Source organism: Gavia stellata, chromosome 34, assembly GCF_030936135.1.
Source record: "Gavia stellata isolate bGavSte3 chromosome 34, bGavSte3.hap2, whole genome shotgun sequence".
NCBI lineage: Eukaryota > Metazoa > Chordata > Aves > Gaviiformes > Gaviidae > Gavia > Gavia stellata.
In genome coordinates this window covers 1,580,982-1,606,760 of record NC_082627.1, presented here as the reverse complement: position 1 = coordinate 1,606,760, position 25,779 = coordinate 1,580,982, and the positions used below count along the sequence as shown (strand labels likewise).

Genomic DNA, 25,779 nt, shown 5'->3' with positions numbered 1-25,779 from the left:
CACCCCTGGGGCAGTCGATTCCAGGTGTACTGGATACCCCTCCATGTGAAAGCAAACTGTGGCCTGCACTCTGCTGCCAGAGGGATGGAGAAAAACACAGTGCCGATATCTATTGTTGCATACCATTAGGCAGCCTTTGATTCCAGTTCATATTGAAGTTCTCGCACGTCTGGTACGGCAGCACTCAGTGGCGGTATGACTTCGTTCAGGCCTCGATAGTCCACTGTTAACCGCCACTCTCCATTAGATTTTTGCACGGGCCATATGGGATTACTAAAGGGTGAATGTGTCTTGCTGATCACTCCTTGACTTTCCAGTCGACAGATCAACTTATGGATGGGAACCAGGGAGTCTCGATTGGTGCGATATTGTCATGGTAGCAATTGGCACCTGCTGTTCTTTAACTTCCAGCAACCCCACCACAGAAGGATCCTCTGAGAGACCAGGCAAGCTAGACAGCTTTTTAATTTCCTCCGTACTCAAAGCAGCTATACCAAAAGCCCAGCGGTACCCTTTTGGGTCTCTGAAGTACCCTCTCCTGTGATAGCCTATGCCAAGGATGCATGGAGCCTCTGGACCAGTCACAATAGGGTGCTTTTGCCACTCATTCCCAGTTAGGCTCACTTCAGCCTCCAACACAGACAGCTCTTGGGATCCCCCTGTCACTCCAGAAATACAGATGGATTCTGCCCCCTTGTAATCTGATGGAATTAGAGTACACTGTGCACCGGTGTCCACTAGAGCTTTCTACTCCCGTGGGGCTGATGTGCCAGGCCACCGAATCCACACAGTCCAGTAAACTCGATTGTCCCTTTCCTCTACCTGACCAAAGGCAGGGCCCCTCTACTCCTGGTCTGAGTCTTCATTACTTCGTTTTTGTAAGTGAAAAACACAGGTTCCTTCCTCAGGATCAAAGGTACAGTCAGCCCTTCTACTCTGCCCCACAGACACTGGAGCAGTAATTGTCCTGGGTGGATGCTTTTTGGCTGTTGTTTTCCCTCGCAGTTCCTGCACCCGAGCTTCTAGTCTCCAGGGAGGTTGACCATCCCACTTCCTCATGTCCTCCCCCTGGTCACGCAGGAAGAACCACAGGGTTGCACGTGGTGTGCACCACCCGTACCCTTTCGCTTGAACGGGAAAAAGCTGACTCTTAATAGCTGAGGCTTTGGTTGGAGTGGATGAGGAAAACCTACCCTTCTCAGCTTGCTCAAACAGGTTTTGGGTCAGTCTGTGTCTCTCCACAGCCGAGACACAGGCACACATGGAGGGAGCAAGGTTATCTTCGTATTCTCGGAGTTGCCTGGCCAGTTCATCTCTAGTTGGTGCTCAGTGTCTGTCCAGCTTATTATCGCCAGGGTGTGGGTGTATGACGTCACTGCATTTCGTACAAACTTTCGCCACATGGACCGTGTGCACCGGATTTCATCCGGGTCTTTGGATGCCTGGTCATTATAGATCACCTCCAACATGGCTAATTCCCTCAGTTACTGGATGCCCCCCAGAATGTTGGTCCATTTCCTTCGAGAATTTGCAAGTTCTTCCTTGAAGGGATACCTGTCCTTCACACTTGACAGGAGTCGCCGCCAAAGACTGAGGACTCCTGCCTTTTTTCCAATCCCTTTGTCAATGGCCTTATCCTTAGCAAGGGATCCCAGCTGCCGGGCTTCCTTACCCTCTAATTCCTGACTAATGGCCCCGATATCCCAGCATTGAAGCAACCAGCTGAGAATTAGCTCACCTGGTTGATGACTAAAATCTTTTCGGATATCTCGCAGCTCACTCAGGGATAGGGAGCGCGTGGTTTCTGTCTCACTGATTATCTCAGTCTCTTCCTCCTCCTGTTCTTGTGATTGCTCTGCCGCAGAACAGGCTGCCTCTTCTGATTCTTTCTCCTGCTCCCTCTTAGGAGAAGCTTCTTCATCCCTTACTGAACAAGCTGACTTCTGCTTCCACTGTTTCTTTTTAGTTATAGGGGCAACTGATACAGTGCCTGGTTTAGCCACAGTGTCTGTTGGTTTATTTCCCCTCTCTTCTTCCTGTGGGTGCTGCATAGTATCGAGCAGTGTTTGGTAGATACTGGCCAGGGCCCAGCACAGTCAAGAAAAAACAAGTAGGAGGCCAAGAACAATAATATCACAGGTACAAAACAAAACAAAACAAAACAAAAAAAAAAAAGGCAAAAAGAAAAAACCCCAACCACAAATTAAAAATAAAGACACATACGAAGAAAAGTTAGCCCTCACTTTTCCTGAGGTACAGTGCGAGCCCTAGTGGGATAATAGGCACTATATTAATCTGAAGTCGAGCGTATTCAAATACTTTCCACAGGGCTTCTATGATTTCCTTGTTCCTCACGCTGTAGATGAGGGGGTTCACTGCTGGAGGCACCACCGAGTACAGAACTGTAACTACCACATTCAGGGACGGGGAGGAGATGGAGGGGGGCTTCAGGTGAGCAAATATGCCTGTGCTGACAAACAGGGAGACCACAACCAGGTGAGGGAGGCACGTGGAAACAGCTTTGTGCCGTCCCTGCTCAGAGGGGATCCTCAGCACAGCCCTGAAGATCTGCACATAGGACAGCACGATGAAAACAAAACAGCTAAAAGCTAAAAAACAACTTAATATAAGAAGCCCAGCTTCCCTGAGGTAGGATTCTGAGCAGGAGAGCTTGAGGATCTGGGGAATTTCACAGAAGAACTGGTCCAGGACATTACCCTGGCAGACTGGTAGTGAAAATGTACTGGCAGTGTGAAGCACAGAATTGAGAAACCCACTGCCCCAGGCAGCTGCTGCCATGTGGACACAAGCTCTGCTGCCCAGGAGGGTCCCGTAGTGCAGGGGTTTGCAGATGGCCACATAGTGGTCGTAGGCCATGACAGTGAGAAGAAAATACTCTAGTGCGATCAAAAACACAAACAGAAAGACCTGGGCAACACATCCCCCATAAGAGATGGCCCTGGTGCCCCACAGAGAATTGGCCATGGATTTGGGCACAGTGGTGGAGATGGAGCCCAGGTCAAGGAGGGAGAGGTTGAGGAGGAAGAAGTGCATGGGGGTGTGGAGGTGGTGGTCGCAGGCTATGGTGGTGATGATGAGGCCATTGCCCAGGAGGGCAGCCAGGTAGATGCCCAGGAAGAGCCAGAACTGCAAGAGCTGCAGCTCCCGTGTGTCTGCGAATGCCAGGAGGAGGAACTCAGTGATGGAGCTGCTGTTGGACATCTGCTGTTTCTTGGCATGCGGGCCTGTACAAAAAAGGAAGGGACAAGGAAAAATTAGGACAGACTCCTCTGAGCAAAGCCATTCCATTTTCATAGAAATCCTCCCCATTTGAAAGACATTTCATTTCTCAGTTTTGTGAGTGGCTGAGTGTGTTGTGAGGAGCTGAGGAGTCATCTTTTCTCTGCTGCAGTGGGTACATGGAGCTGGTTTGTGACAGCTCCGATGTCCACAACCAATGCCAGATGTAATCCACCTTTAATGGAAAAGATCCATAGCCTCACTCATGACTCGGAAGGGTGTGGGCTGCAGAAGAGAGGCTCAGCATGTCCTTATAAGAATTTTGTCTTTGTTTTCTATTTTCCACTATCTCATCTGATCAGTGTTCTTTTTAGGGGTAGAAATACTTATTTTATGTCTGAAAATGTGGAGTCTTGAGACAGGACAGGCAAAAGGGCTCATGTCTTTGTAGCTTAGTGCAGTCAGGAGAACTGCAGTGTCTGTTAGTCTGTTACCCAGCTGCTCTGTTCTTTCACTTGTGCTGCCTTGAAGACAACTTCACACACAAATTACCCTTTAAAAAAAACCCCAAAACCAGACTCTGATGAGAGCAGGGGAGCCCTGTTTCAAAGGGCAGATCTGCAAACTCCTCTATCCCAGCCCAGAGGTGGAGTTGTGATGGAGAGAGCAGGACATGACACCTCACAGAGAGAAGCAAAGGACTCTGAGGGGAGAGTACTGACCTCCAAGGGAAAGCTCAGCACTCCCTAGGATCCTACAGGAGAGCTGTGCTTTTCTGGGGCCACCTAACAAGCCCAGCAGGACAGGCAAAGCAGACAGTCAGATGTCCTGGTGATGGGATGGCCTACAGGGAGAGTCAGACCATTGGTCAGAACAGCAGACAACGCCCAGAAGACATCTACAGTGAGGGACAAAAGAGAGCTGCCTGAAGGCAGCCTACCCCAGGGCTTGTCTGCAGTTTCCTCCCACTCCCTGCCCATGTCTCTGCTGCCTGGAGCTCTCCCTGCCAGCAGCTCTTTCTCTGTCCCCACGTCTCCTCCCTGCCAGCGCTCACAGACCCCATCCCACCCGCTGTGCGCTCAGCTCTGCCCTGTAGACAGCTCCTGGCAACAGGGCACTGCCCAGGGCATCTCCGTGTTGGCAAGTCCTAAAGAGAAGATCAGATAAACCCTGAAGAGACAAAAAAGGTGATGTCCATGCTTTCTGTAGGCAGAGGAAAGTGTGAAGTTACTTTATCAGGTGCCTTGAAAAACCTGTTCATAACTCACTATAATGCTGTAGGGGTCTCAGTCTCCCGTGCAAACCTGACAGCTCCATTACCCTTTCCTCCTACCAGCACAGCAGGAAATTGAAAGCACCGACCCTGGAAAGCGCCTTTGTTTCCATGTACCCCTGCCTTACTGTGCTTCCTGAAAAGTGCCCTGGGAAATGTCCTGGGGGTGATCTGGAGCTGTGAACCACCCTGACCCATACAGCACCTTCTCGACAGCAGAAGGACCCTGCCCTGCCCTGCCCTTCCAGTGGGTCGCTCCTTCCACCCACAGCTTCTCCCCTCAGTGAGCTCCCTGGGCAGGCTGAGTGCTGACCCTGGCAGGTGGCAGAGTCCCTGCCCTGGTACACAGCCCCTGGGGCACAGGGACCTTGCTCTGAAGGACAGCCCTGGGCACGCCTGGCTGCACCCCTGGCTTCACAGCCATTCAAACTCACCTAACAAGAGCCTCTGGACAGGGAGTCCTCCTTACAGATCCCATGAGCTCTGGACTGTGCCAGCTTTAGGACTTGCCTCCAGGAACTGCATCTGCATTGCCCTGCTCCCAGAGACTTACCCTGTCAAGGGCTCTGATGCTTTGTCTCCCAGAGAGCTCTTAGCCATCCTCCCACTCCCGACTGCCTTTAAGCTCTCTCTGCCTCACTCCTCTCCCCTCGGTGCCTGCGGGCAGTGCCCTCAGCCCTACTGTGCTTTGAAGAAAAGCTGCTCCTGGGCGGAGCTGTATCTCTGCAGCGCTGCCTGCTTGCTGTGAGCTCCCCTTGTCCCAGCAGCTCAGCAGCAGAGGACCAGCCCAAGACATTTTAATGACCCCTCTGGTGGGTTTGATGCTGAGTCCATGAACCTCAGACACTGAGAGGAAGTCGAAGAAACCTCTCAGGAAGTCAAAGTCAGATTCAAACTCCAAAGTTTCTTGGAGCATTAATGGGTCCCACAGAGGGACATTACTGATAAAGCCTCCCCGGGGGCTGGTTAGAACAGAAAACTGGAGGTACTCATGACAGGTAGGCAAAGGAAAGAAAAGGTGGCTCTGATGTTGAGTAACCCTGGATGTGTTATAGTAAGTCAATGGGCCAAGCCCTGACCCCCAGCCCCTGGGAGGAGAGATCTTGTCCCTCACGCATTGCTCAGGGCTCTTCCTGGGGCAGTGTGATGTGAGGATGTGCAATGCCTAGAGCAGGACTATGATACAATCTTTCTCAGGCTCACACGTTGTGACGAGGAGGCAATGAAGTCCTGGTGTTATAATGCTAAGATGTCTCCTGACAGGCATCATGAGCAGAGAGAACAGCCACAGCCCAGCAGACAAAGACCTCGGCTGTGTTGGGGCTTTCAGCCTTGCCAGTGCCCACAGCTGTCTCCACCACAGGATGTCTTATGGTGTCCTACACCTGCATCTCTTTCCCTGAAGGCTGTTGACATCCACCCTGCTTACCAACCTTGGTCTCACCTGAGCGTCTTCCTACCCTTCCTGATATCTCTCCATCCCCGCAGATTGTTCATTGAAATATAAAGCCTTGACTAATCCAGACTCTTTCTGGGTGGCCTACTGCACCACGGAACTACACTTGGAGTGGTATTTCTTTCTCCTCGTTTCCAGTGTCAACCTCCCAAGCTGCACTTTGTAGCAGTTTTTCTTTCTCATGGTGTTTCCCAATTTTCAGAAAGCTCCACCATCTCTGAAATCACCTTTCAAGCAGTCTCAGGCTACTCCCAAACTGTGCTGAGCCTCTCGGCCACTGGGCAAAAGGGCCAAAGAAGCCCAGGTCTCTCAGCCCCTCCACACTGGGCGTCTGCTTAAGGCCCCAAACTCTACCTTGCCAGATCTCCTCTGGGCACTCTCCAGCTCCTCCCAACTCCATCAAAACAGGGAGCCAACAACTGGGACAAACCCCTGTGTGGGGGTCCCTACCAGTGCTGTGTCAAGGGGGATAACGACGACCCTGGTCTGGGTGACCATGCTCCTCCTAATGCAGCCCTGTATGCAACTGCCCTTGTTCACAGTGAGCGTAAACCACTGGCTCTCATGGTGTCCCTTGTAGTTCCCAGGCCCTTCTCCTCACAGTCACTCCTCAGCACATCAGGTTCCATCTGGCCCTGATGTATAGGTTTGTTATTCACCCTGAGGCCAGACTGGCCAATTATCCTACAAATTTCAAGAGGTTTCTGTTGGCCAAATCCCTGAGTTTCTTAAGGTCCTTCTGGATTGAAGCTCTATTTGGTCAGCTGTTAAGGGTTGTGTGCGGATGCCTCACCCTGATGGTGGAGTCTCACGAGATGACAGCATGAGGTGTTGCAGGGCACTACAGACCCAGGTAGGAATTGCCATGAACACAGTCTCCAAAACACCAAAGGAGGGCACAAAGCCAGCAAAACCTGGGTCAGAAGAGAAAGGATAAAAGAGGATTGGGCTGTTTGTGGGTCAGGCTATGTTAGTGGAAAATGTATACCTATATAGACACTCAGACAATATGGATCGATCCAGCTGTGTGATCTTAGACCCTCCATCTATCTGGGACCTGGCCCTGGGACGCCCTCATCTCCCCAGTTCCCCCACACACAGACAAACACACAAACACAAATAGCTCTCTCCAGCACAGAATCACAGAACCATTGAGGCTGGAAGGCAGCCAGCTTCCACCTTCGCTGTGCTTCCTCTTCATGCTGGTTTTTTTGTCAGGACCTCCTTTCTCATCCATGCCTTCCTCCTGCCACCTTTCCTTGACTTCCTGCACGTCTGGGTGGACCATTTTGGAGCTTCAAAAGGAGATCCTTGAACATCAAGGCTCTCTGCCTTGTTCCCTTCTCTCCAGATCCTCAACTCTACCTTCTCACTCCTGCCTTTTACATCCCGTACCAGTTCTTCCATTTTGAACGTATGAAGTTCTGCAGGGCACCTCACCTCATTGCCTCCTCTGTCACCCTAGTCAGGAAGATGTCATCAACGAGCTCCAAAAACCTCCTGGATGGCTTTCACCTCGCTATGTTGCCTCTTCAGCAGAGGCACTTGGGACAGTTGAAGTCCCCCCATGAGGACCAGGGCCTGCAAACATGAGGCTTCTTCCAGTTGTCTGAAGAAGGCCTCATTTACTTCCTCTTCCTGATCAGGAGGTCTGGAGCAAACATCCACCCACCACAGTGTTGCCCATGTTTTTCTACCCTCTCATGCTGACCCTTCAGCTCTCAGCTGACTCATGATTTGTGCCCAGGCAGAGCTCCACGCTTTCCTGCTGCTCTCTCCCATCAAGAGCAACTTCCCCTCCAGGTCCAGACCTGTGGCCTTATCAGTACCAGACCCTTAATACCGCACAGTTTTCCCAGGAGGTGGTTTGGGCCACCTTCTCCTTCCAGTAGCCAACTTGCAGACCCTCTGGGTTCTCCAGTGTCCAGTCCAGACTTAGGGTCTCTAAATGCTGGGCTCCCAGGCTGCTGATTCTACTCACCGGCTGCCCTGTTTTGATGTTTGCTAGTGCTTACACCCACTGACATCCACCACAACATTATATGCACAGTCTCCAATGTCTCCAGTTTCTGGGCTCCCAAAGAACATGAGCCCATATGACTTATGGTTCCCACTCCAGTGGCTGGCAATTGGACCTCCATCCATACACAAACCCAGAGATTATCCACACCCCAGAAACTTGTGGGAAATTGGAGTTGAATAAGAACATGAGACAGACTGGGCTGACTAGTTGCAGGGCATGGCCAGACAAGTGTACTGACCGGCCACCTGTTTACACGTGACCATCTCCTTTTATCCCCTTTTCCCTCAGTTTTCCCACGCTTGTTCCTCCCCAAACCATCATGATCCCTCTCTCTTGCTGCCTTTGGTCCTTTCCTAGACATTCCCCAGGAAGTCTTGCACAATCCCCAAATGCTCTTTCTTGCAGCCCATCATGAGTCTCAGACACCCAGAGGCAGAAACCCCCACCCTCACTGTGCAAGGTCAACCTGGGAGGCTCTCCCATTGATCCACCTGCTGAGTCTTACACCCAAATATCTTGGCCCCGTCTGTGAAAGAAAGGTTTTCCATTTGGGTTTTTACTTGTTTCTCTGAAAACAGGGTGATTCATGCCCTAGAAATGGCAATTCTTTATGTTTATGGAAGTGCGGGGCATTTGCTCAGATCAAAATGCATACATGGGGCATGTGTGAAACAGAGCAAACTATTTGCCTCCCGCCTGTCCGTGACCAGGTCCTCATTACATGAGGCATTTACTAGCACTGACCACACATGATAAGGACCATAACATCCATCTGTCTGGATGACCCGGTAAGTCCTCTTCATTGTGGTCTGCCTATGTTGCTGTGTTTCCTCCCTCAAAGGCTGTGTCATACAGCCAAGCTCCAAGACTGAAAAGGAATTAGAGACAGAACTGAAGCCAGGCCGGTGATAACTGTCTATGAAAGCTTAAACCACAATGAACAAGCAGCAGGCAATTAAAGACATCCTAAAGTGTTTGAGGGTACATCACCTGTAGGATGCCTATGGACTTCTTCGATGCATCCAGTCATCTGGAGGTTGTTCCGGATCCTCTCCAGTGTGCTGCAATTTTGGAAAGTGAAGGTGATCCTCCAGAGAGTGGAACTGCTGTCACATCATGCAAGACATAAAACACCTCAGATCATGGTCCAGGCCCACTTTGCCACCATCAGAGACACAGGGAGAAGCTGGAAGATGATTCATCTCATTCTAAGGGAGACACTGAGAAAAGCTGAGTGACTCGGTCTTGACCTTCTTTCTCCAAATGACCAGCAAGTCAGTTTAGAACAAAAGTTGTCCTACATTCAGGAAAGCATTCAAATAGGAATGGGCCTTTGGAGGTGTCCAGTCAACCCTATATATATATATATATATGAAGAGGTCTTATGAGAAAGATGGAGAGAGACTTTTTACCAAGGTCTGTAGTGTCAGGACAAGGGGCAATGGTTTTAATCTGAAAGAGAGTAGGTTTAAATCGGACGTAGGGAAGAAATGTTGTACAATGAGGTTTGCAAGACACTGGAACAGGTTGCCCAGAGAAGTTGTAGATGTCCCATCCCTGGAAGTGTTGAAAGTCAGGCTGGATGGGACATTGAGCAACCTGACCTAGTGAAAGATGTCCCTACCTGGGACAGGGCAAGTGGACTCGATGATCTTCCCTTCCAACTCAAACCATTCTGTGATTCTATGAATCTATCATTTGCCAGTGCCTGCAGAGTGCCTTGACTAGTGTTTAAACCACGCAGCCATGACTAAGCCAAAGAAGAGAGTCACTACCCCGAGGTGTGAGGTGCAAGTAGAAAAGGCTCTATGTCTGCTCAGAACTGAAGGCATTTTCAGAATAGCCCTGATAATTGTACTGTAAGGAATAACTAGAAAGGCAAAGGGAAGGACTGCGAATACCACGACGATGGTGTGTAGTGCCACTTGCTTCCAGAAAGTGTCTGCAGAGACTAGTTCTAGCAGAGGAGGTGTTACAGAAGCAGTGATGAAGGTCAAGGGATGCCCAGAAGGGCAAAGTGAATGCCTGATAGGTCTGCCCTACTTGTACTGGTATGACAGCCAGCTGTGACGCCACTACCAGTGTGACGCAGAACCCCCCCATTCATGATGAGGTTATAGTGCAGGGGGTCACAGATGGCTACGTAAGGGTCGCAGGCCACGGCAGCCAGGGGAAGGCTTTTGGTGCCTCCAGGGAACCAGGAGATACAGCTGGGCAGTACATCCATCGAAGGAGGTCCTGCTGTCTTCTCTCAGGAAGCCCACCAGCATTTTTGGCAGAGTGATTGATGTAGAACCGATCTCCAGGAAGGACAAATTCCTCAGGAAGAAGTACATGGTGCTGTGGAGGCCTGAGCATGACGAGGCCATTCCCTATGAGGACCACGAGGTAGGTGAAAAGGAAAATTGTGAAGCACAAGCTCTGCAGGTTGGTGTGGACAGAAAATCCCAGAAGAAATCCAGATCCAGCTGTGTGATTTTCCAAGCCACTACTCCGGGGAGTTTTCTCCGTATAAAGTAATCCAAATAACAGCTGTTGGAGGTTGGTGATGTCCCGTCCGCCATCACATACCACTCAAGCACAGGGAAAGACCACAAACACCAGCATACACTATTGCAGTAGTAGGAAAGCTAGACTAAGATCTCCAGGTATGTATGGAAATATACCACGGAGTGATGGGCAGACCTGGCTGGCAGCTAAGCCTCCATGCAGTCACCCTCTCACTCCCCCTCCGCAGCAAGACAGGGGGAGAAAATAAGATGGACAAGCTTGTGGCTAGAGACAAAGACAGTTTAATGAGAAAACCAAAGGCCTCTGGCAGAAGCAAAGGAAAACAAGATTCAGTCTCTCCTTCCCATTGTCAGGCATGTGTCCAGCCAATTCTTGGGAAGCATGGCCTCAGCACTCCTAGCGATTGGTTTGGAAGAAAAATGCCATATTTATGAATGCCCCTGCCCAACCCCTTTCTCTCATCTTTTATTACTGATCATGACATCATTAGATATGGAATATCCCTTTGATCAGTTTGGGTTTGCTCTCTTGGCTGTGCCCCCTCCCAACCTCTTGCCTACCCCCAGCCTACTGGCCTTTGGAGGGTGAGGGGTAGAGTAGGCGAGCCAGCCTTCATGCTGTGCGAGTACTGCCCAGTGATAAACAAAACACTGGCTCATTATCTACATTGTTCTAGCAACCAGTGCAAAGCACAGCACTGCATGGGCTGCTGTGAGGAAAGTTTACTCCTTCCCAGCCAGAGCCAGTACAATCTATACCTCTTATTCCATACCGTTTGCATCATGCTCAGGTCCCACATAACTTGATATGTTTTCATATCTCCTGACCATCCCATTGTATCTATTTCTCATTCCTGAAATCCCCCTCACCAACACTTAAAACTTATACTGCATATGTAAACCATCTTTACATCCAACATAAGGATTTATACGTCCTCATTAATCACTATCCCCTGTTCCTTGTCAGAGAGATAAATGTCATTTCCCCATTCCATGGGCCTCTGCCACTCCCAAAAATGTCCATAAGAACAGGCAATGACCTGGGCCCCCTCTATCAAGGTGGTCACTCAGGACAGGATAAGCTGCATGTTGGATTGTTGGGTGCCAACACCAGCTGGGTTTGGGTCATCGTTGCACTAGCCCAGTTCCCATCAAAGCTCACTCTTCATCAGTTCAGGTGGTTCCTGCTACATTACTTCCTCGAACATACAGCTCACAGCAAGGATTATTTTCCCCCAAGGATTAAATCTCTTTGAGGCACACACCAGATTTCCCCATCCTTTTGCATTACCCACCAAGTGCATCCAACTGCTTGAGCGAAGACAATCCCATGAACGGCCTTGCCTTTTCCCAAGGGAGGAGCAACCCACACTGCCTTCCCCAGCCACTTCCCCATGTGTACTACGGGGACCTTATCTCTTCCCACGGTATGGGGGGCTTGGTTTGGGCACCACCAGGAGGGCTAGCAGAGCCTCTGGTGTTAACCAGTCAAGTGGCTTCTGCGAAATTTGTATCTCAGTGCTTCCCTGCCCCAGTGCCCAACACCCTCACCATAGTCTTTAACCGTCCATTGTATCACTCCATCCTTCTGGAGGCTTGTGGCTGATAGGAGATGTGATGCACCCAGTGAATGTTGTGTCTCTTGGCCCAGGAGTCTATGAGGTTATTCTGGAAATGAGTCCCATTCACTCAATTCTTGCTAGCTTACCATTTCGCCACAGAGCTTGCCTTATAAGGTCCAAGATGGTGCTTCGGGTGCTGGCATGGTCTATAGGGTATGTTTCTAGGCAACCAGTAGTCGCTCCCACCAGGGTGAGTCCGTAGTGCTTGCATTGGCAGTGGCCCAATACAGTCAATTTGCCAGGCCTTGCCATATCGAAAACCCAACCACTGCCTGCTATTCCGGGGAGACTTCACTCACGTGGCTCACTTGATTGCAGCACGTTTCAACTTCATGGGTGACCTGTGAGATGGCCTCAATGGTCCGGCTGACCCCTTGTTTGCGAGCCCATCTGCATGTTGGGCTCTCTGAGGGATAGGAGCCTTGAAGGCTCATCCCTGATCTGATTCATTGGAAAAGGCTTTTGTTGTCTGGTGCTTCATGAGGCCATCAAGCCTTGGTGGAGGCAGAAGAAAATCAGTTCCACATGGGAAGTGTTCTACTTTTATAAATCTTACATAAAACTTCTTTGCCAGAATCCCCTGCATCAGAAATCTCCAGGCTTTGAGGCCCCAAGTTGCTGTGAGGGAGCCAGCTATTCTATCATACCCTATGGCATTTCTCAGAGGGTCTGTCAAGTATCATTGTCCCACTGTGAAATCTACTCTCTTCACTAAAGGAGAAATTAAAATCCCAATAATAGTAACAAAGAATGTTTCCGGCCATCAGCTGACTATTGCTTTCTGGATCTCCTTCCCTGGGAGGTTTCAAACTTACTAATTTTGTAGGCTTTTTTGCAAAGACTTAGCTAATTCCCATGGCAATCAGCAGTCAGGGCTTCCGCAGACCATGGGGAACAGCGGCCAGTTCTCGTGGCATGGAGCTCAGCTTGTCAGATCCTGCAAGACAGCCAAGGTTATAGCAGCAGCAAGAGCATAAAGCCCTTTTTATTCTGATAGTCCGAGCCCTGTGGCTCACGTTGCATTCGCTGTGCTGGGAGCTGTGCAATGAGTAACTCAATGAGAGAGTGAGTTCTTCTGATGTTATGATATAAACTGGGAGCGTGGGATCCTCTCTCTCTCTCTCTCTCTCAGTCTGTCTCTCCACAGTTTGCCTCTTGGTCACCAGCACTGAACTATCAGCAGGAACTCAGGAACAACTGCCTTCAGCAAGGCACCAAGAATACATACCTGGGGTGTCCTCACTGCTGAACGTAAGCATGAACAAAGTGATGTGTGAGCAAAAATATTTCCCTTGCAAATGCAATGTTTTGCCCCTTTGAGCATGTGTGACTCAGAAATACAGATGTAGGAAACGTAGGATGAAAATAATGAAACTTACATTGTGATTTGTTGGAAAGTTTGATTGACGGCAGCAGAGAGACTGAAGCAGCCGGGCAGCCAAGACCTGCCTGTTCACTGTTCTTTCTTAAGTGAAGAGCTGTAACAAGAGTTGGTGACTGCTGAGTGGGGAGGAGTGGAGATGTGTCTAGTGAGGAAAGATCTTCCTTTGAAGTCAATGAATTGAATTTTCAAGGAGATTGTGTTGCTGTTACTCTCCCGGTGACAGAAAATGCTTGGAGAGGGGGAATATCACATCTGTGACAGAGTTCATCCCAGTGGGATTTCCTTACAGCTGTGAGGTAGAGATCATCTTTGTGGTGTTCCTGCTTATTTATGTGGTGACTGCCCTGGCAAATGCTCTTATCATTGTGCTTGTCCATACAGACTGCAATCTCCAATCTCCCATGCATTACTTCCCCGGTAACTTCTCCATCATTGAGATCTCCATGGCTTCCTTTGTGGTGCCAAAAATGCTGGCAAGTGCCTTGTCAGGGAAGAAAATCATCTCCTTTGCAGGCTGCTTCAGCCATCTCTACTTTCATTTCTCCCTGGCTGCAACAGAGCTCATTCTCTTTGCCATCATGTCCTGTGACCGATACGTGCCAATAAGCAAACCCTTGAGGTATCCCACCATCATGATGGGAAGGGTGTGTAGCCAACTTGTCCTGGGCACGTGGGTGGGTGGCTTGGTCATGGTCCTGCCATGAGTGGTCCTCAAAGCCAGGCTGCTCTACTGTGGTCCCAATGTCATTGACCACTACTTCTGTGAGAACGCACCTCTCCTGCACCTCGCTTGCACCGACACCTGGCTTGTTGAGCTGAACAGTTTTGTGGTGTCCTTTGTCCTGCTCCTGGGCTCCTTGGCACTGAGTGCAAGGTCGTATTCTTGGATCATTTCAACCATGGTCCGGATCCCATCAGCCCAGGGCAGACAGAAAGCATTTGCCACTTGTGCTTCTCATTTCACTGTGGTTTCCGTGGGTTTTGGCATCTGCATCTTTATCTATACCAGGCTGTACCAGAGGGACGCCAGGCACCTCAACGGAATACTCTCTGTTCTTTCCAGCATTGTCACACCTCTTTTAAATCCTTTCGTACTCAGCCTAAGGAACGAGCAGGTGAAAGAGGCCTTGAAAAATGCTTCTCGCAGACTCCTGGGGATGATCAAGTGGGTGAGAAAACATTAAGAATCCTCCTGGCCAGCAGGAATTCATGCCTGGAAAAATCACAACAGGACCCTTGTGTTACGGGTTTCTTCTGAAAGACTTTGTGAGGGAATACTGTGCTTGTACATTTTAAATGCAGGATTGGATTGGGAAATAAAAAGCTCCTTTCTTCTGCTGGAAACTAACACCTCCACCAACATAATGCTTGGTCTTGGAAGTGCATGCTGTACCTGAGGCAGATGATATGGGGGATTCTCAGGAAGTAAATGCAGAAAAAGGAGAAAGTGCTAAAGATGTAAGAAAAAGAGAATGTCCAACTGAAAGAACTCTGAGCTGTGAACACAAAGATCAATAGTGCAGGATGTCGTGCTGCATAGGCAAATCCGCAAAAGCTGAAAACCAGACAGGAGCTCTGAAAGCAGTCACCAAGCAGAGAAAAAAAGCATAAATAGATAAAGATACTGCGCCACCAAGACACTGTGTCTTCAAGTACTAACACTATTGCAAAAGCAAAAGGAGTGGGAAATGCTTAGAGAGGTGCTCAAAAACTCAAATTCTAAAGAAAAGAAATAAAAATACCATGACCTAATGCTTTTGTAGGATTATTGGGTGGATTAGGAGCATTTGCGGTTTTTTTATGGTTTTGTGCGTTGTTGGATTTGGGGTTTTTGTTGGATGGTTGGTTGTTTTTTGTGTTTTTCTTTCCAGAGCAATCCTCTGAAGCACTGAGAAGACCCTTAATGAATGAAGAATTGAATATTCACAGTATCACAGGATACTTGAGGTTGGAAAGGAACCCCTGCAGATTGTCTTGTCCAATCCCCTGATGAAACGGGGCAGCTAGAGCAGGCTGCCCAGGATGGATTCCAGTCAGGTTTGGAATATTTGCAAGGATGGAGAATCCACAACTTCCCTCAACAACCTGTTCCAGTGTTAACCACCCTCACTGTTAAACAAAAGAGAAGTGTTCTCTTATGTTCAGACTAAATTTCATCCCTCTGAGCCTTCTCTTCTCCAGGCTGAACGCTCCCAGCTCTCTCAGGACCTTCTCATATTGAGATATGCTCCAGTCCCTTCATCATCTTCGTGGCCCTTTGCTGGACTCTCTGCAGCAGGCCACATCTCTCTTGTACAAGGGAGACCAGAGCTGGACACAGCGTTCCAGGTGTGGCCCCACCAGTGCTGAGCAGAGGGGAAGGATCACCTCCCTCCACCTGCTGGCCACGCTCCTCCTAATGGAGCCCAGGACACCATTAGCATTCTTTGCCACAGCAGCACATTGTCAGCTCATGTTCACCTCGGTGTCCCAGGTTCTTCTCCACAGCCACTCAGCCCCAAACATATACCGGTGCATGGGGCAGGAGCAGGACTTTGTACTTCCCTTTGTTGAACTTCCTGAGGTTCCTCGTATCCCACTTCTCCAGACTGTCCAGGTCCCTCCAAAGAGCAGAACAGCCATGTGGCATATCGGTCACTCCTCCCAGTTCTGTTTCATCAGCAAACTCGCTGAGGGTACTCTCTGCCCCATCATCCAGATCACTAACAGAGGTGTTGAACAGGACTGGGCTCACTGTTGACCCTTGGGGTAGGCTGCTAGTGACTGGCATCCAGCTGAACTTCATGCCACTAATCACAACCGGGTGATCCCAACAGTTCAGACCGTCTTCAGTCCACCTCACCGTGCACTTGTCTAGTCTATACTTCATCAGCTGGTCCATCAGGATGAGGACATCCTCGTATGAGGATATTGCAGAAAACTGATGCATTATTTGCTACATAAGGCATGGGGTGCTGAACCTCTCAGGAACTTTAGAGCACTGGGCTAGCTTAACCAACAGGCCTTGGCCTCAATCCGTGGCCCAGGTACAACGATTTGTTCATGGACACAGGTAGTGCCAACCTCTGATGGAAGAAATGAAGGCCCGGTTACCTCAAATCTTGTAGATGAGGGTGTTACACGAACTGACCACATGCATGGTATTGATCTGTGAATGACAATAACCCAGGACTGGACTCAGATTGGCCTTCAGTGCTTCAGTGTCACTGAACCCTAATCACAGCCCTCCCCCTTGTCCTTTGTGGGGCAAGGACAGGATCGAGCAGAGGCTCAGAGACCTAATCCGCAGGCAAGAACAAGGTTCACTCGAGTGGCATGACCAGTGAGACGATGAATATCTTCTACCACAGGGCCAATAAACCCTAATGAAAAACCTGACGCCAACCCTAAGCCTAACCTAACCCCAGCCCTAACCCTAACTCTAACCTAACCCTAATTGATCTGGACATACCAACACCTGTAAAACTACAAAATTAACACCACATCAGGCTGGGATTCCCATGGTAATATCATGACAAACACTCAGCAAACCAACAAATTTGGATACAGAGCCAAAGTGGGGTGGCCAAAGCAGCATCCTGGTATCCCCTTGTCAGGCATTTTGTTTTGATACTCTAGTGAGAGCAGAGCGCTAGGCAACTCCCTAGGACAACTCACCCTGTTCAAACTGTGCTTCTAAGATGGATGGATTGAATAATTCCCATCTGACTTTTTTAGAAGCATGCACATGAAGTATGAGGGCTTCTGCTGTGTTTCCAGGCACTGAAACACTACGAAAAATGTTGAAGAAAGCAGAGAAGAACTACTCACCAACACCTCTCATTTCCTGGGGGAAAGGGAAACAAAAGCACCGAGTACATCGGGCATCTCTTCCCTGTGGAACTGGGGGATTTCAGCTATGTTCCTTCCTTGGAGGATGATCTCTGGATTCTCTTGCAAGAGGCAGAGGAAAAAACCGTCCTTTAGGAAGAAGCAGGAAAATACATCCCTTCTCACTTTTGTTCATTTATATGGGGTTTTTGGCTTCCGTCTGCATGTGAAAATCAAATCACCCAGCCTTAGTGCTGATGGCTAATGCTTCCAGCTGAGCACCATGTTTAATGTCACTTTAAGAGCACTCCATTAAGAACGACAGATTTCTACGTCACAACTTGCCTGAGCTTTTTAGACTTGAACCTTCACGAAAAGAGAATCGAGTCCTAGACTATCGACATAAGAGAGATGATGCATTAGCTGTTCCACTCCCAAAGCACTTTTCTGGTCTTCTTTTGACTGCTAGTTTCTCAGAGATTGGGAAATAACACCTCTAAAGCCTAGCAGCAGAGTGAAGAAAGAAACAAGTGACTTATTAATCCAAAGGGAGTTATTCTTCTCTGGGACATGCGAGCATGATGGAAGGTAGCCTTTGTGGTAGGTCTCACTCTCCCCGGCTTTGTCAGTATTAGTCCAGTTATGTGGACTGCTCTGGTATGTGCATTAAAGCTTCAGAAATTCAGGACCCAGTGATCCCAGAATCACATTTCCTTGGTGACCCAGTGAATATCAGCCATAACCTACTTTCACAAGCTGCTCTCCTGAGCTCAGTGTAATCCTTCCTTAGCTACTCTCATGGGGTTCAGTCACAATCCAGCCTCTCAGGCCTGTTTCATCCTCTGTCAAGTATGCTGTCTTTCTCATACTTCAAACCCCAGCGTGAACACCTGCTTAGTGGCTGAGAGAGCTAGATATGAACATGAGCTCTGGCATGGGGCTACCATGATGAAACAGATAAGTTCAAAGAGCAAAGAAGACAGAACGACTCTGTGATTAGCAAAATGTTGCAGCAAATTTCTTAGACTCGTCGCTCCTTAGGACTTTTCTGAAACAAATGGACACTTCCATTGGAGAAAATCATGTCCTTGGAGATAACTCTTCCCTGGAAGGGGTTATTTCTACTGTTGAAGGTACCCAACTGAAGTGCTAGGTAGTTCAAATATTAGGAATACAAGGATACGTCACACACAGCCAATATTTTTCATTTGTAGAAAGAGCAAGTCTGTTTATTCATGCTTCCTGCACTTGGGTTCACTTTGAGAAAGAGCCTGGAGTGAAATCTCACGTTTGAGAAGTATGCACGGGAAGGTAAAAAAGGACTGTGTCATGTCACTATGCTGCTTGCCGCTATATTTATAAAGAATCATTGGTTCCCACTGTCTGAAAAATGGATGACTGAGTCTGACCAGGGTAGCCTTACACCACGTTATAGCCAACAGCACAGAAAAGCCTTTCCAGAGGAAATATTTCGCAAGGAGATGATTTTCTGCAATGGAAGTGTCTTTTTGTTCAGCTAGTTCAGCATGGAGGATAAAATGGCCTTGGAATCACAAGTTGGTGAATCTTTTTTTATCAAATACTTTCATATTTGATTTTTATCAAAATCAAAATCATTAATTGATCTGGTGTTGAGATTAATATTTTTCTAGGTGTTACATAGAACCACCCAAAAAGACCCAGTTGACCGGGACCTAGAACAGGTTCTTCACACAGCAGATAGCAACCTGTCCAAGGCCGGTGAGATAAATCTGACTGGGATGGTGGGGTTTGCTTCTGGAGTCACAGAGAGAAATGTCAGGGCTCTGTGAGGTGTGCACATCTGAGCTGGCCTCGTGCACTTCTCATGCACCCAGGGGTGATCAGAGACAGGAGTCCTTCCCCTGCACATGCAAAGGCAGTACACTGCAGCAATTGTAGTATCTCTCTGGCTTCCTGCTGCCATTCCCAGAGGGTGGGAGGCACCTCAGCCCTGCGGTGAATCATCCTGCTCTGCACTCGTCGCAGGTACCCCACGGCACAAGGAATGGACACGGGGTCCTAGATGCAAAGAAGCACATTCCCGTGGTGGTTACCTGGGGGATGTTTCTTGCAAACTGCAGGGGCCTTGGGAAACCATCTGCCCCACACGTCTTCAGGGCACCCCGAGGAACAGCTGATGGCACTTCTGTTCACTCAAGTTCATCTCATCGCACGCATGAGATGTGCAAGCATGAGTCTGTAATGCAAGAATAAACTTTTGAACCAGTCTTTCGGTGTCCCTCTCTGGAGGGACAAACCACCTCCCTGAGCTGGAGTGCATTGCCAGTGGTGGCACTGGCGGCTGCAAGGGGCTGGTCTGTGACGATTGCCCTCGGGCAGCTTCCTCAGGGTGTCCAGGGACCATGGCAGAGACCAGGTCCTGCTCTGATGGTCCTTCAAGTCTCTCCCAGGAGGCTTGGCCATGCAAGGACACTGCTGAGTGCCCCAAGCCTGCACACTCACACAGCTGAGCTGTTCACTGGTGTTGTCATTCACTGGACAATTTCCAGCCCAGCCCCTCCCCAGCCAGGGCTACGGGGTGACCTGCACTGGCCATGCTGCTCAGGGTGGGAAGCAGACTCAGACAGACAGCAATAGCTGCTGATGAGCCCCTTTCCGTCTTGCGCTTCCTGATGGACCTATGGCCAAGAAAGGTGCTTGGTAGGGCCATGGGGCATTTCCAATGCCTCTGCATTTGGGTGCTCCACTAGATCTGGCATGTGGTGTTTCAAACAGGTCTTCTTTAAGCCGAGTAGGCAGCTAAGAAACACACAGGCGCCCGCTCACTCCCCCGCTGGGTGGGATGGGGCAGAGAAGCAGAAGGATGCAATTGACAACAACAGAGGGCTGAGATAAAGACAGTTTAATATAGAAAAAGCAAAAGCCGTGTGTATCACCAAAGCAAAATAAGGAATTCATTCACTACTTCCCATTGGCAGGCAGGTGTTCAGCCATCTCCAGGAAAGCAGGGCTCCAGGGAAGACAAACGCTATAAATCCAAGTAACCCCCACTTCCTTCTCCTTCCCCCAGCTGGTATGGACTAACCCTTTGGCCGGTTGGGGTACACGCAGTTCCTATTCACTGGCAGGGCAACCCGAGAAGCAGAAAAGTCCATGATGCTTTGTAAGCCCTGCTCAGCAGTAACTAAAGCATCGGTGTGTTATCAACGTGGCTTTCATCACAAATCCAAAACATAGCTCCATAAGAAATTTAACTCCATCCCATCCAAAGCCAGTACAACAGGGTATCATGAATCACGCTCCAGTGTTACATCCCTTGCCCTTCATCTTGCTAAAGCCCATCCTGGGACTGCAGAGTCAGAGGAGCTTCGCCCTCAGCTCCAGAAAATTTATCAGAAAAGGGAGCTGAGAAACTTGATTTTCAGCTGCTGCCTTTCTTTTTTTATAAATTACAGAGGGAGTCTGGCTTCTCATGTGTATCAGGTATTTAGGCATAAAAAGAACACTAAAATGTGTAAGAAATGAGATCAGGAATAATATTACCACAGGTCTAACAAAGAAGGAAAGAAGCAAAGAAAAAAAAGGAGGAAAGGAAAGAAGGAAGGAAGGAAGGAAAGAAGGAAGGAAGGAAGGAAGGAAGGAAGGAAGGAAGGAAAAAGCTTATGAACAAGAGATCATGCAGCTATTTTCTGTGACTATGGTGGGAGTCATAGGAGAAAGACAGCTACGACACTGATGTCGAAATATAGTATATTGCAATAGTTTCCTCAGGGCATCCTTGAGCTCCTGGTTCCTCATGCTGTAGATGAAGGGGTTCACTGCTGGAGGCACCACCGAGTACAGAAATGAGACCACTAGATTCAGGAATGAGAAGGAGATGGAGGGGGGCTTCACGTAGGCAACCATGGCAGTGCTGATAAACAGAGAGACCACGACCAGGTGAGGGAGGCAAGTGGAAAAGGCTTTGTGCTGTCCCTGCTCAGAGGGGATCCTCAGCACAACCCTGAAGATCTGCACATAGGAGAGCACAATGAAAACAAAACATGCAAAATTAAAAGAGACACTGACCATGAGAAGCCCAACTGCCCTGAGGTAGTCTGAGTCTGAGCAGGAGAGCCTGAGGATTTGGGGGATTTCACAGAAGAACTGGTCCAGGGCATTTCCTTGGCAGAGTGGTAATGAAAATGTATTGGCTGTGTGCAGCACAGCACAGAGAAACCCACTGCCCCAGGCAGCTGCTGCCATGTGGACACAAGCTCTGCTGCCCAGGAGGGTCTCGTAGTGCAGAGGTTTGCAGATGGCAACATAGCGGTCGTAGGCCATGAAGCTGAGGAGATACAATTCTGCTGACATCAAGAACACAAATAGAAAGACCTGGGCAGCACATCCTGAGAAGGAAATGTCCCTCCTGTCCCACAGGGAATTGGCCATGGCTTTAGGGAGAGTGGTGGAGATGCAGCCCATGTCGAGGAGTGAGAGGTTGAGGAGGAAGAAGTACATGGGGGTGTGGAGGTGGTGGTTGCAGGCGATGGTGGTGATGATGAGGCCATTTCCCAGGAGGGCAGCCAGGTAGATGCCCAGGAAGAGCCAGAAGTGCAAGAGCTGCAGCTTCCTTGTGTCCGCGAATGCCAGGAGGAGGAACTCGGTCATGGAGCTGCTGTTGGACATCTGATCCCTTTGTTTACTGCCAAAGGAGGAAAGCACACTCACAATTTAGGACAGCTCTGAGCAAATCTCTTCCCATTTGTGCCCTTCAAAACCCAACCCCTGAAAACACACAGTTCCTCTCTCCTTTTTTTCAGAAACTTCTTGCATCTCCCTGCCTGGAGCTCTGGTTTATGCTGGCCAAGTGTGCCGTGAGGAGCGGAGCTCTGCCTGTGGGCTCCCAAGGAGTTATCCCTGCTCCACAGCAGGGGAGACCTGGGAAAGGGCTGACACCTTATTCACCTCAGTGACACCAAGACAGCACTTGCAAGTTTCTCCTCCTCGAGGGTGAGGCTGCTAAGCCTGAGATCCCACTCCCTTGATGGCAGAGGCTCTACTGGGCAGGAGAGGAGACCAAGGGATTGCTCTGGGGAAGGCATCTGCCTGCAGCAGCTGTCCCTGCTGGAAGCTGTCCCCATCTCTCCTCCCTGCCAGCGCTCACAGACTCTATCCCACCCGCTGTGTGCTCAGCTCTGCCCTGCAGACACCTCCTGGCAGCAGGGCACTGCCCAGGGCATCTCCGTGTTGCAGGTCCTACAGTGCAGATCAGATCTATACTGAAGAGGACACAAAGGTGATGTTTGGGCATTCTGCAGGCTGAGGTGGGTGAAGGGGCTTGACAAGGTTCTTTGAAGAGCTGTAGATCAAGCACTGTAATGCTGTAAAAGTCTCCTACTCTGGGGCAAACCTTACAGCTCCATCTCCATTTTCACCACCAGCACAGCAGGAAACTGAAAGCAAAGACCCTGGAAAGCACCTTTACTCCCAGGTAGCCCCTGCCTTGAGGTGCCTCTGGAAAAGTGCCCTGGGAAATGGGTTGAAGTGATGTGGAGCTGTGAGCAAACCTGACCCACGCAACACCTTCTCGACAGCAGAAGAACCCTGCCCTGCCCTGCCAGGGGTCACTCCTTCCACCCACAGCTTCTCCCCACAGCACTGTGGGGAGCTCCCCGGGCAGGCTGAGTGCTGACCCTGGCAGGTGGAAGAGTCCCTGCCCCAGCACACAGTGCCCTGGCGTGCAGGGACCCTGCTCGGAAGGACAGCCCTGGGCACCCCTGGATGCACACCCGCACTCACACCCCTGCAGCCCTCCCCGGGAGAAGGCAGCCGTCATGCCCTGTCCCTCTGATGGCACAGCAGAGAATCCCTCATCTGGAGCATGTCCTCCTCCTCTACACCGCAGCGACATCCCACCGGCTCTGGGCTATGACAGCTTTAGGAGATCCCTGCAGGAACTGCAGCTGCATTGCCTTGCAGCCAGAGACTTACCGTGTCAAGGGCTGTGAAGATTTCTCCCCCAGTGAGCTCTCAGAGTCCTCCCACTCCCAGTTGCCTTTAACCTCTCTCTGCCTTGCTCGTCTCTTCTCGGTGCCTGCAGGCAGTGCCCTCAGCCCTGCCATGCTTTGCAGAGGAGCTGCTCCTGGGCAGAGCTGTCTCTCTGCAGCGCTGCCTGCTTGCTATGAGCTCCCTCCATCCCAGGAGCCTGGCCCAGCTCAGCAGCAGAGGACCAGCCCAAGACATTTTAATGACCCCTCTGGTGGGTTGGGAGCTGAGTCCATCAACCTCACACACTGAGAAGAAGTTGAAGAAACCTCTCAAGAAGGCAAAGTCAGATGTAAACTCCAGAGTTTCTTGGAGTGTTAATGGGTCCCACTGAGGATCGTTACCAACAAAGCCTCCCCAGGGGCTTGTTAAAGCAGCAAACTGGAGGGAGTGATGACAGGTAGGTAAAGGCGAAGTAAAGGTGATTCTGACGATGAGTAAACCTGAATGTGTTACATTAAGCCAAACGGACAAGCACTGAAAAGAAGCCTCTGTGTAAGGAGATCCTGTCCCTCACACGTTGCTCAGGGCTTTTCCTGGGGCAGTGCGATGTGGGGATGTGCAATGCCAAGTGCAAGACTATGGCATGACCCTCCTGGTTGGGGCAAGGAGGTAATAAGGTCATCCTGAATAAGGTTAAGGTGTCTTCTGGTAGACCTTGGTTGCTGAGACAACAGCCATAGCCATGGTGACAAAGAGGTCATCTCTGTTGGGGGCTTTCAGCCTTGCCACTGTCCTCAGCCGTCTACACCACAGGCTGCCCTGCTGTGCCCCACCCCTGCGCCTCTTCCTTTGAAGACTGTTGACATCCAATCTGCTTTTCAATCTCACCCCAATATCTCACCACCCTTCCTGACATCTCCCCATCCTCCCTGGCTGTTCCTTGACAGACAAGGCCATGGGCTGGTTCAGACTCCCCCTGGGTGCCCTCTTGTACCACTTTCAGGCTATTCCTAGAGCACCCGGACCCTCCCCGCCACCAGGCCAAAGAAGCCCGGGTCCCTCAGCCTGTCCACAAAGCGCATGTGCACTAGGCCCTTAACTCCATCTTGGCAGACGTCCTCTGGACACTCTCCAGTTCTACCCCTCTTCTCCAAAATGGGGAGCTGAACACTGGGACAGGCCTGGGTGTGTTGGGACACGCCTGTGTGTGTGTTGAGCTGCACCGCTGCTGAATAGACGGGGATGGTAACTCAAGTTGTCTGGGTGGCCACGCTCCTCCTAATGCAGCCCCCTCTACAGCTGGCCTTGGTCATAGTGAGCATGAGCCACCAGCTCGCTGGGCGTCCCTCATGGTGCCCAGGCCCTTCTCCTCAGGGTCTCTGCTCAGCACATCAGGTCCCAGCTGGCACTGAAGTATGGGGTTATTCTTCCCCCCAGGGCAGGACTGGTCACTCCTCCTTGCAAAACTTCAAGGTGTTTCTGTCGGTCAAATCCCGGAGATTCCCAAGGTCCCCCTGGGCTCAAGCTCCATTTGGTCAGCTCTTCATGTTTGGGTGCAGATGGCTCACCCTGATGGGGATGTCTCTCACAAGATGACAGCATGAGGTGTTGCAGGGCACTACAGACAGTAAAAGGAGACACGAGTTTAGTTGCTGACCCAGGTAGGAATTACCATGGCAACCATCTCTGAAACACCGAAGGAGGGTACAAAGCCAGTGAACCTGGGACTTGGGGAGAAAAGGTAAATGAGGATTGGGCTGTTTGTGGGTTAGGCTATGTTAGTGGAAATGTATACCTATATAGACACTCAGACAATACGGATCCCTCCAGGAGCTGGTCTTAGATCCACCCTCTTACCAGGAGCTGGCCCCAGGATCCCCTCATACCCCCAGTTCCCCCACGCACACACACACACAAATGTCTCCCTCCAGCACAGAATCACAGAACCATTGAGGCTGGAGGGCAGCCAGCTTCCACCTTCCCTGTGCTTCCTTTCACACTTGGTTTGAGGCAGGAGCTCCTTTCTCAGCCATGCCAGTCTCCTGCCAGCTTTGTGTGACTTCCTGCAGGTCCAGGTGGACCATTCTTGATTCTGAAGAGGAGATCTTTGACCATCACACAGGTCTCTGTACCCTTCTGCTCTGCAGGGCTGTATCCCATTGGATTCCTCCAAGCAGGTCCCTCAGCAGGCCAGAGCCTGATTCCCTGAAATCCTGCTCTTTGTTGCCTTCTCTTCTCTCAGGAGCCTCAAGTCGACCTTCTCATCCCTGACTTTTACAGCCCTGACCAGCTCTTCCTTGGTGGTAAGTAGGAAGTCCTACAAGACACCTCATCTCACTGCCTCCACAGTCACCCTGGTCACAAAGATCTCATCAAGGAGCTCCAGAAAGGTCCTGGGTGGTGTGTACCTCGCTATGGGTCCCCGTTCAGCAGGTATTCACATAGCCAAGTCCCCCATGAGTCCCAGTGCAGTGGCTGGCACCCCATCCGTACAAAGAGCAGAGCACCT

General features: G+C 50.1%; 1 protein-coding gene and 1 pseudogene across 1 annotated transcript; one reads left to right on the top strand and one right to left on the bottom strand.

The window, feature by feature from the left end:
- Window positions 1-10,045: 10,045 nt before the first annotated feature.
- On the top strand, window positions 10,046-16,432 carry LOC132320232 (olfactory receptor 6C4-like; annotated as a pseudogene).
- A 4,528-nt stretch (window positions 16,433-20,960) lies between these two features.
- Window positions 20,961-21,968, bottom strand: LOC132320231 (olfactory receptor 14A16-like). Its single transcript, XM_059832504.1, has one exon. It carries the CDS (start codon window positions 21,966-21,968, stop codon window positions 20,961-20,963), a length of 1,008 nt encoding a protein of 335 aa, XP_059688487.1.
- Window positions 21,969-25,779: the final 3,811 nt, after the last annotated feature.